The 10,983-nt window shown below is 56.5% G+C and overlaps 1 protein-coding gene across 1 annotated transcript in view; it reads right to left on the bottom strand.

The window, feature by feature from the left end:
* Nucleotides 1-853: 853 nt before the first annotated feature.
* LOC137306882 (zinc finger E-box-binding homeobox 2-like) overlaps nt 854-10,983 on the bottom strand; it is a 32,292-nt gene continuing 22,162 nt past the window's right edge. Inside the window, exons 6-8 of the mRNA XM_067976271.1 lie at nt 8,049-9,508; nt 4,878-5,061; nt 854-1,221 (exon numbers count right to left, since the gene is read on the bottom strand). Coding sequence (XP_067832372.1) covers nt 854-1,221; nt 4,878-5,061; nt 8,049-9,508 — 2,012 coding nt within the window. The remainder of the gene's footprint in view (nt 1,222-4,877; nt 5,062-8,048; nt 9,509-10,983) is intronic.

The following is a 10,983-nucleotide window of genomic DNA, read 5'->3' as shown; positions in this document are numbered from 1 at the left end:
CAGGAACAGGAGAAGGCCATTCAGCCCCTCGAGCCTGTTACACAGGAACAGGAGGAAGCCATTCAGCCCCCTCGAGCCTGTTACACAGGAACAGGAGGAAGCCATTCAGTCCCCTCGAGCCTGTTACACAGGAACATGATGGAGGCCATTCAGCCCCTCGAGCCTGTTTACACAGGAACAGGAGGAGGCCATTCAGCCCCCTCGAGCCTGTTTACACAGGAACAGGAGGAGGCCATTCAGCCCCCTTGAGCCTCTTTACACAGGAACAGGAGGAGGCCATTCAGCCCCTCGAGCCTGTTACACAGGAACAGGAGGAGGCCATTCAGCCCCTCGAGCCATTCAATTAGGATCATGGCCGATCTGCATCTTAACTCCTTGGTTCCCTGACCCTTAATATCCTCACCCAACAAAAATCTATTGATCTCAGTTTTGAAATTTTCAATTGTTCCCCCCGCCACCCCGCTTTTTGCGGGGCAGGGGGGGGGGGGGGAGAGGGATCCGGATTTCCAAAACCCGCAGTGCGGCACCAGAGAACCGCAGCCTGAAAACTACGTCAGCGGTCGCTCGAGCGGAGGACGCGGCTCGATCAAAACGAACGAATCAGTGGGCGGGGGGGGCAGGGGTGGGGCGTGTGGTCGAAGGGAAGGTGTCAAGCGTTTTTGTGCGGGAGGGGGTCGGGTCGGGGGGGTGGGTGGAGGCTCGCGATTCCTCCGTCCCTGGCGCTGGGGCGAAGGCGGGAGGACGGGTCGAGCGACTCCCAGCGGAGTGGCGTCCGTTGGAAAGGGGACTTTCTGGCAAAGAGGCAAAACGGGCACCGATAGAATCCAACCCCTCTCTCTGTCGTGGGACACTCCTAATCGGGCCGCTCCTCCTCCTCCTCCTCCTCCTCCTCCCCCTCCCCCAGCGAGCTCTCCCCGTCCCTCGGCGAGCCCTGGCCCGACCCCGATTCCTCCAGGGCGGCCGGGACCCCCCGCCCGCTCGCCCCCTCCCCTCGCCCGTCCCCCGTCGGGGTCCGGGGACCCCCCGCCCCCTCCTCGCCCCTCCTGCAGTAGGAGTAGCGGTGGTTCATGTGCTGGGAGTAGGAGCCGGAGTGGGAGAAGCGTTTGCCGCATTTGTCGCACTGGTACGGCTTCTCGCCCGAATGTAGCCTCAGGTGCTCGATGAGGTGGTGTTTGTGCTTGAAGGCTTTCGAGCAGATCTCACACTGGTGGGGGCGCCTCCCTGCGGGAAGGAGGAAGAAAGAAACCGCGATGAAACAGCGCCCCTTTTCAAGACCGCGCGACGTCCAGAAGCGTTGCTGGCCCCTTGCTGCACCTGCAACCTGGGAGTGTTTGACGGGACAGTGCAGAGGGAGCTTTACTCTGTATCTAACCCTGTACCTGACCCTGGGAGTGTTTGATGGGACAGTGTAGAGGGAGCTTTACTCTGTATCTAACCCTGTACCTGCCCTGGGAGTGTTTGATGGGACAGTGTAGAGGGAGCTTTACTCTGTATCTAACCCTGTACCTGCCCCTGGGAGTGTTTGATGGGACAGTGTAGAGGGAGCTTTACTCTGTATCTAACCCTGTACCTGACCCCGGGAGTGTTTGATGGGACAGTGTAGAGGGAGCTTTACTCTGTATCTAACCCTGTACCTGCCCTGGGAGTGTTTGATGGGACAGTGCAGAGGGAGCTTTACTCTGTATCTAACCCTGTACCTGCCCTGGGAGTGTTTGATGGGACAGTGTAGAGGGAGCTTTACTCTGTATCTAACCCTGTACCTGCCCTGGGAGTGTTTGATGGGACAGTGTAGAGGGAGCTTTACTCTGTATCTAACCCTGTACCTGCCCTGGGAGTGTTTGATGGGACAGTGTAGAGGGAGCTTTACTCTGTATCTAACCCTGTACCTGCCCTGGGAGTGTTTGATGGGACAGTGTAGAGGGAGCTTTACTCTGTATCTAACCCTGTACCTGCCCTGGGAGTGTTTGACGGGACAGTGCAGAGGGAGCTTTACTCTGAATCGAACCCTGTACCTGCCCTGGGAGTGTTTGATGGGACAGTGTAGAGGGAGCTTTACTCTGTATCTAACCCTGTACCTGCCCTGGGAGTGTTTGATGGGACAGTGTAGAGGGAGCTTTACTCTGTATCTAACCCTGTACCTGCCCTGGGAGTGTTTGATGGGACGGTGTAGAGGGAGCTTTACTCTGTATCTAACCCTGTACCTGCCCTGGGAGTGTTTGATGGGACAGTGTAGAGGGAGCTTTACTCTGTATCTAACCCTGTACCTGCCCCTGGGAGTGTTTGATGGGACAGTGTAGAGGGAGCTTTACTCTGTATCTCACCCTGTACCTGCCCTGGGAGTGTTTGATGGGACAGTGTAGAGGGAGCTTTACTCTGTATCTAACCCTGTACCTGCCCTGGGAGTGTTTGATGGGACAGTGTAGAGGGAGCTTTACTCTGTATCTAACCCTGTACCTGCCCTGGGAGTGTTTGATGGGACAGTGTAGAGGGAGCTTTACTCTGAATCTAACCCTGTACCTGACCCTGGGAGTGTTTGATGGGACAGTGTAGAGGGAGCTTTACTCTGTATCTAACCCTGTACCTGACCCTGGGAGTGTTTGACGGGACAGTGTAGAGGGAGCTTTACTCTGTATCTAACCCTGTACCTGTCCCTGGGAGTGTTTGATGGGACAGTGTAGAGGGAGCTTTACTCTGTATCTAACCCTGTACCTGCCCTGGGAGTGTTTGATGGGACAGTGTAGAGGGAGCTTTACTCTGAATCTAACCCTGTACCTGACCCTGGGAGTGTTTGATGGGACAGTGTAGAGGGAGCTTTACTCTGAATCTAACCCTGTACCTGACCCTGGGAGTGTTTGATGGGACAGTGTAGAGGGAGCTTTACTCTGTATCTAACCCTGTACCTGCCCTGGGAGTGTTTGATGGGACAGTGTAGAGGGAGCTTTACTCTGTATCTAACCCTGTACCTGACCCTGGGAGTGTTTGACGGGACAGTGTAGAGGGAGCTTTACTCTGTATCTAACCCTGTACCTGCCCTGGGAGTGTTTGACGGGACAGTGTAGAGGGAGCTTTACTCTGCATCTAACCCTGTACCTGCCCTGGGAGTGTTTGACGGGACAGTGTAGAGGGAGCTTTACTTTGAATCTAACCCTGTACCTGCCCTGGGAGTGTTTGATGGGACAGTGTAGAGGGAGCTTTACTCTGAATCTAACCCTGTACCTGACCCTGGGAGTGTTTGATGGGACAGTGTAGAGGGAGCTTTACTCTGTATCTAACCCTGTACCTGCCCTGGGAGTGTTTGATGGGACAGTGTAGAGGGAGCTTTACTCTGTATCTAACCCTGTACCTGACCCTGGGAGTGTTTGACGGGACAGTGTAGAGGGAGCTTTACTCTGTATCTAACCCGTGCTGTACCTGCCCTGGGAGTGTTTGATGGGACAGTGTAGAGGGAGCTTTACTCTGTATCTAACCCTGTACCTGCCCTGGGAGTGTTTGAGGGGACAGTGCAGAGGGAGCTTTACTCTGTATCTAACCCTGTACCTGCCCTGGGAGTGTTTGACGGGACAGTGTAGAGGGAGCTTTACTCTGTATCTAACCCTGTACCTGCCCTGGGAGTGTTTGACGGGACAGTGTAGAGGGAGCTTTACTCTGTATCTAACCCTGTACCTGCCCTGGGAGTGTTTGACGGGACAGTGTAGAGGGAGCTTTACTCTGTATCTAACCCTGTACCTGCCCTGGGAGTGTTTGACGGGACAGTGTAGAGGGAGCTTTACTCTGTATCTAACCCTGTACCTGCCCTGGGAGTGTTTGACGGGACAGTGTAGAGGGAGCTTTACTCTGTATCTAACCCTGTACCTGCCCTGGGAGTGTTTGACGGGACAGTGTAGAGGGAGCTTTACTCTGTATCTAACCCTGTACCTGCCCTGGGAGTGTTTGACGGGACAGTGTAGAGGGAGCTTTACTCTGTATCTAACCCTGTACCTGCCCTGGGAGTGTTTGATGGGACAGTGTAGAGGGAGCTTTACTCTGTATCTAACCCTGTACCTGCCCTGAGAGTGTTTGATGGGACAGTGTAGAGGGAGCTTCACTCTGTATCTAACCCGTGCTGCACCTGCCTTGGAAGTCAAAGCTTCAAAATGAAACATGTTTTGTTCTCCCACACAGATACCCCTCACCTTCCTGAGTAAATAATTCAAGAAAAGTTTTCAAGGGGTGATGAAAAAGATTAAAATTGGAAATAAATCAACGTATAACATGCCCAAAGGACAAATTAAAAGGGAGAGTGTACCAGACAGGGTGCAGAGGAGATTTACCAGAACGGTACCGGGGATGAGGGACTTCAGTTATGCGGAGAGACTGGAGAAGCTGGGATTGTTCTCCTTAGAGCAGAGAAGGTTAAGGGGGAGATTTAATAGAGGTGATCAAAATTATAAGGCGTTTTGATAGAATCGATGGGGAGAAACTGTTTCCAGTGGCAGGAGGGTCGGTAACCAGAGGACACAGTTTTACGAAAATTGGCCAAAGAACCACAGGGGAGATGAGGAGAATGTTTTTTACGCAGCGAGTTGTTCTGATCTGGAACGCGCTGCCTGAAAGGGCAGTGGGAGCAGATTCAATAATAACTTTCAAAAGGGAATTGGAGAAATACTTGAAAGGGAAAAAATTTACAGGGCGACGGGGAAAGAGCAGGGGGGGGGGAGTGGGACTAATTGGACAGCTCTTTCAAAGAGCCGGCACAGGCACGATGGGCCGAATGGCCTCTTTGTATGCGAAACAATTCCCTTGATCGCACGACTGTACCCCTCCGCGACTCGCTTTAAGGCGCGGAGGCTCTACGTGCCTGCGACTCTTTAAGAGGACGCGCAGGTGCTGTCGCTCACCTGTGTGCTCGTACTTGTGTCGCAGCAGCGAGCTGCTCTTCTGGAAGTTCTTGTCGCACTCGTCACAGGCGTAGAGCCCGCTCTCCGTCTTCCGCAGCCTCTTCCTGGTCGGCCCGAAGTCGAAGTCGCCGGCCTCTTCCATCGCCGACACGAACTGGGGCGCTTGTCCAGCCAACAGGTCCCCCTACGACCGCACCAGAGTAAGAAACATCAAAAGGAGCAGCTCCTGTCAGGCCCTCGTTTCCCACCCCCCCCTCCCTCTCTCTGTAACCTCCTCCAGCCCCTACGACCCTCCCGAGATCTCTGCGCTCCTCCAATTCTGGCCTCTCGCCCACCCCCCCCCCCGATTTCCATCGCTCCCACGATTGGCGGCCGTGCCTTCGTCTGCCTGGGCCCCAAGCTCTGGAATTCCCTCCCTAAACCTCTCCGCCTCTCTCTCTCTCCTCCTTTAAGACGCTCCTTTGACCGAGCTTTTGGTCACCTGTCCCTAATATCTCCTTATGTGGCTCGGTGTCAAACTTAAGAAATAGGAGCAGGAGTAGGCCAATCGGCCCCTCGAGCCTGCTCCGCCATTCAATACGATCATGGCTGATCTGATCCTAACCTCAAATCTAAATTCATGTCCAATTTCCTGCCCGCTCCCCGTAACCCCTAATTCCCTTTACTTCTAGGAAACTGTCTATTTCTGTTTTAAATTTATTTAATGATGTAGCTTCCACAGCTTCCCGGGGCAGCAAATTCCACAGACCTACTACCCTCTGAGTGAAGAAGTTTCTCCTCATCTCAGTTTTGAAACAGCAGCCCCTTATTCTAAGATTATGCCCCCTCGTTCTAGTTTCACCCATCCTTGGGAACATCCTTACCGCATCCACCCGATCGAGCCCCTTCACAATCTTATATGTTTCAATAAGATCGCCTCTCATTCTTCTGAACTCCAATGAGTAGAGTCCCAATCTACTCAACCTCTCCTCATATGTCCGCCCCCTCATCCCCGGGATTAACCGAGTGAACCTTCTTTGTACTGCCTCGAGAGCAAGTATGTCTTTTCTTAAGTACGGAGACCAAAACTGTATGCAGTATTCCAGGTGCGGTCTCACCAATACCTTATATAACTGCAGCAATACCTCCCTGTTTTTATATTCTATCCCCCGAGCGATAAAAGCCAACGTTTCGTTGGCCTTCTTGATCACCTGCTGCACCTGCAGACTAACCTTTTGATTTTCTTGCACTCGGACCCCCAGATCCCTTTGTACTGCAGTACTTTCCAGTCTCTCGCCATTGAGATAATAACTTGCTCTCCGATTTTTCCTGCCAAAGTGCATAACCTTTGTCTGATTTACACTCCCGCATCCCCGAGAATGTATAAAGCAAAGACAAGGTGGGGTTAACTTCAGAGGGCAGTTAAGAGTCAACCAGGTCGGTGCGGGGCACCAGAGTCAGGTGTAGGCCCAGACCGGGTAAGGACGGCAGGATTCCTTCCCCCCGAAAGGGACGTTGGTGAACGCGGTTGGGTTTTTTTTACGACAATCCGCACTTGGACTGATACATTGCCGGATTTTCCCTTTAAACTGAATTCAAATTCTCAAAGCTGCCCGGGGTGGGATTTGAACTCCTGATGGAGTTGGATAATCTCGGGCGACACATCTCTGTAAATTTTCCCCACTGGCTGCGATACCCTGGTGGCCATTACAGAAGGCTGCACTGTGTGTTACCGGGACCAAACTTGCCTTTCACCACCTTAGGACTGATATAAGTTCTTCACGCTGTGGGGGGGGAGCTGAGTGGGGGGGGGGTTGGGGTGGTCGGGGTGCGGGGGTTTGGGGGGGATGAGGGAGTTGGAGAGTGGGGTGCGGGGGTTTGGGGGGTTGAGGGATTTGGAGAGTGGGGTTCAGGGGTTTGGGGGGATGAGGGAGTTGGAGAGTGGGGTGCGGGGATTTGGGGGGATGAGGGAGTTGGAGAGTGGTTGGGGGGATGGGGGAGTTGGAGAATGGGGTGTGGGGGTTTGGGGGGATGGGGGAGTTGGAGAGTGGTTGGGGGGATGGGGGAGTTGGAGAATGGGGTGTGGGGGTTTGGGGGGATGGGGGAGTTGGAGAGTGGTTGGGGGGATGGGGGAGTTGGAGAATGGGGTGTGGGGGTTTGGGGGGATGGGGGAGTTGGAGAGTGGGGTGTGGGGGTTTGGGGGGGATGGGGGAGTTGGAGAGTGGGGTGCGGGGGTTTGGGGGGGATGGGGGAGTTGGAGAGTGGGGTGCGGGTTTTGGGGGGATGGGGGAGTTGGAGAGTGGTTTGGGGGGATGAGGGAGTTGGAGAGTGGGGTGTGGGGTTTGGGGGGACAAGGTTGGGGGTCGTTGAAGGGTGCGGAGGGGGTGCTGTTGAGTGGTGGGGGGTTTGCAGGTGTTTCAGAGGGCAGTTTTGGGGGGGGTGCTGGGTCTCCTCTCCATTGTGGCGGCCAATGGGGTTTCTGTGCGTGCATATATTTCACTGTCTCTCTTTTCTCTGGACCTTTATCTCTCGAAGACTAGACTACATGGGGGTAGAGGTTATCTTCCAGCTATACAAAGCCCTGGTTAGACCACACCTGGAGTTACTGTGATCAGTTCTGGGCACCGCACCTTCGGAAGGACGTATCGGCCTTGGCGGGAGTGCAGCGTAGATTCACCAGAATGATACCCGGACTCCAAGGATTAAATTACGAGGAGCGATTACACCAACTAGAGTTGTACTCCCTGGAATTGAGAAGATTAAGGGGTGATTTGATCGAAGTTTTCAAGATATTAAGGGGGAACTGATGGGGAGAAACTATTTCCGCTGGTTGGGGAGTTTAGGACTAGGGGACACAGCCAAAAAATTAGAGCCAGGACTTTCAGGAGTGAAGTTAGGAAACACTTCTACAGGCGAAGGGTGGTGGAAGTTTGGAACTCTCTTCCGTAAATGGCAATTGTCAATTTTAAATCTGAGATTGATGGATCTTTGTTAACCAAAGGTATTAAGGGATATGGGGCTAAGGCGGGTATATGGAGTCAGATCACAGATCAGCCATGATCTCACTGAACGGCGGAACAGGCTCGAGGGGCTAAATAGCCCACTCCTGGTCCTGTGTTCCCCTGCTCGAGGGGCTGAACGGCCTCCCCCCCCCGCCCCCCCACCCCCGTATTCCTCTTCCCCCAAATTTACCAGCGTAATTTCTTTGCGCAGGTGCTTCCTCTGTAGTCGAAGTTCCTCGTCCGTGACGAAGGCGTAGCCCACCTGCTGGGGGAAGCTGACTGCGTTGACGGTGGGGTATGGCTGTAGCCCGGGCAGGAAGGGGCTGGACAGCCGGGGGCTAAGCGGCAGGAAGGCGGAGTACAAAGTGTTGGCAATCAAGCCTTGGGCGCCGAACGTTTCTTGGGCCTCCCGCTCGGAGGAGGTGGCTTGAGGGCAGCGGGGGGCGGCGCCTGCCGCGAGGGCCGAGCTCGCGGCCCTCTCGTTCCCTCCCCGGCCGCCGACGGCCGCCCCGCCCTTGCGGTCCGCCCCCGGCCTCGGCAACGACAGGTCCAGCGGCTCGGACTGCGCGCTGTCCGAGGAGGAAGAGGAGACGCTCTCTGGGGAGCAGGAGGCAGCCCGCGGGCAGGGGCCGCCGCTGGGGAGGGCCCACCGCCTGCCGGGCCTCTTGCTGTGCAGGCGGTGGGAAGGGGGGCGCGGAGAGCAGGCCTTCTCGTCCGCCGGGGGCGGGGGGCTTGGGTCGAGCGGGTCACTTCTCCTCTCCGTAAAGTCCTGGGGCGGGACGGTCAAGGTGGGCGTCCCGAGCCCCGCCCTGGCTCGCGTCTCGTTCCTCGGGCAGTCGGGCTTCGCGAACACCGGTCCTTGGCTCCGCTCGGCCGCTCCTCGATCACTGCTCGCTCTGCCCGGGCCGCACTGGTGCTGGTAGAGGCAGAGGGGCTCAGGAAATACCTGCCCGCACTGACGGCAGAGATAGTCGCACCCTCCCTCCCAGCCGGGGAAAGGCAGCACCACTCTGGTGATCAAACTCAGCCTCTGCCTGTCCGACTCCTGCCCCAAGTCCGAGCCTCCTCCGGTTCCCTTTCCATATCTCTCCAGGGCGCAGTTCAGAACGGACCTCGCGGCCCCCGACCGGCCGTCGCTCGCCAACGTCCTGAATCCCGAGCCGCCTCCGTGGCGGCCCCCTGCGCTCTCCAGCCCCTGGCGCTTCGCCTCCATCTTCCCGCTGGAGAATATGTCGCCCACAAGCCTGAGGAAGCTTTGGGCCGCGTCGCTGGCCGAGCCGGGGGGCAGGTCCGCGAAGTCGCCCAAGTACCGGATTTGACCTTGGAGCAGGCTGTCGAGGTACGCCAGGCGGCCCGCCTCCAGGCCTCCGCTGACCGTTCCCCGACAAGCCCCAAACGCCCGGCCTCCCCCGTAATCCAAAGGCTCTTCCTTGATTCCCAGCGGCTCCGTCCCGCCCCCGGGCCCGCAGGGGGTCAAGGCAAGCCCGGCCGAACCGGACCCGGGGGCGGACAGCGCCGACCTCGAGCCGCACTGGACCTTGCTGGGGGCCAGACCCAGGCTGATGCATTTCCTGTTGCTGATGTGCGAACTGTAGGAGCCAGAGTGCGAGAACCTCTTTTTGCAGTTTGGGCACTCGTACGGTTTCTCACCTGGTTGAAGAAAGGACAGAGATTTTTTTTTTTTTTTAAATGCGGGGTTATGTGAGGGAGGAGCATGAAAACCCGCTCCCCGAAACAGACCATAGAATTACATCGGGTCAACAGCGCAGAAACGGCCCGTCTGGTCCGTGCCGGTGTTTATGCTCCACACGAGCCTCCTCCCTCCCTGCTTCATCTCACCCTATCACCATATCCTTCTATCCCTTTCTCCCTCATGTGTTTATCCAGCTTCCCCTTAAATCCATCTACACTATTCCCCTCGACCACTCCATGTGGGAGTGAGTTCCACATTCTCACCGCTCTCTGGGTAAAGAAGTTTCTCCTGAATTCCCGATTGGATTTATTGGTGACTATCTTATATTTATGGCCCCTAGTTCTGGTCTCCCCCCACAAGTGGAAACATCTTCTCTCCGTCTAACCTATGGAAGCCCTTCATACAATTTTAAAGACCTCCATCAGGTCACCCCCCAGCCTTCTCCCTTCTAGAGAAAAGAGCCCCAGCCTGTTCAGCCTTTCCTGATAGTTATAACCTCTCAGTTCTGGTATCATCCTTGTGAATCTTGTTTGCACCGTCTCCAGTGCCTCTATATCCTTTTTATAATACGGAGACCAGAACTGTACACAGTGCTCCAAGTGTGATGTTGGTTGAGGGATAAATATCGGCCCCAGGACACCGGGGAGAACTCCCCCCCTCCGCTCGTCTTTCAAATAGTGGCCGTGGGATCTTTTACATCCACCTGAAAGGGCAGACGGGGCCTCGGTTTAACGTCTCATCCGAAAGACGGCACCTCCGACAGTGCGGCGCTCCCTCAGTACCGACCCTCCGACAGTGCGGCGTTCCCTCAGTACCGACCCTCCGACAGTGCGGCGCTCCCTCAGTGCCGACCCTCCGACAGTGCGGCGCTCCCTCAGTGCTGACCCTCCGACAGTGCGGCGCTCCCTCAGTACTGACCCTCCGACATTGCGGCGCTCCCTCAGTACCGCCCCTCCGACAGTGCGGCGCTCCCTCAGTACTGACCCTCCGACAGTGCGGCGCTCCCTCAGTACTGACCCTCCGACAGTGCGGCGCTCCCTCAGAGCCGCCCCTCCGACAGTGCGGCGCTCCCTCAGTACCGACCCTCCGACAGTGCGGCGCTCCCTCAGTGCCGACCCTCCGACAGTGCGGCGCTCCCTCAGTACCGACCCTCCGACAGTGCGGCGCTCCCTCAGTACTGACTCTCCGACAGTGCGGCGCTCCCTCAGTACCGCCCCTCCGACAGTGCGGCGCTCCCTCAGTACTGACCCTCCGACAGTGCGGCGCTCCCTCAGTGCCGACCCTCCGACAGTGCGGCGCTCCCTCAGTGCCGCCCCTCCGACAGTGCGGCGCTCCCTCAGTACCGACCCTCCGACAGTACGGCGCTCCCTCAGTACCGACCCTCCGACAGTGCGGCGCTCCCTCAGTACCGACCCTCCGACAGTGCGGCGCT

Source organism: Heptranchias perlo, chromosome X (assembly GCF_035084215.1).
Source record: "Heptranchias perlo isolate sHepPer1 chromosome X, sHepPer1.hap1, whole genome shotgun sequence".
NCBI classification, from domain to species: Eukaryota; Metazoa; Chordata; class Chondrichthyes; order Hexanchiformes; family Hexanchidae; genus Heptranchias; species Heptranchias perlo.
Note: the sequence above shows the minus strand (reverse complement) of the source record. Positions and strands in the feature narration are given on the sequence as shown.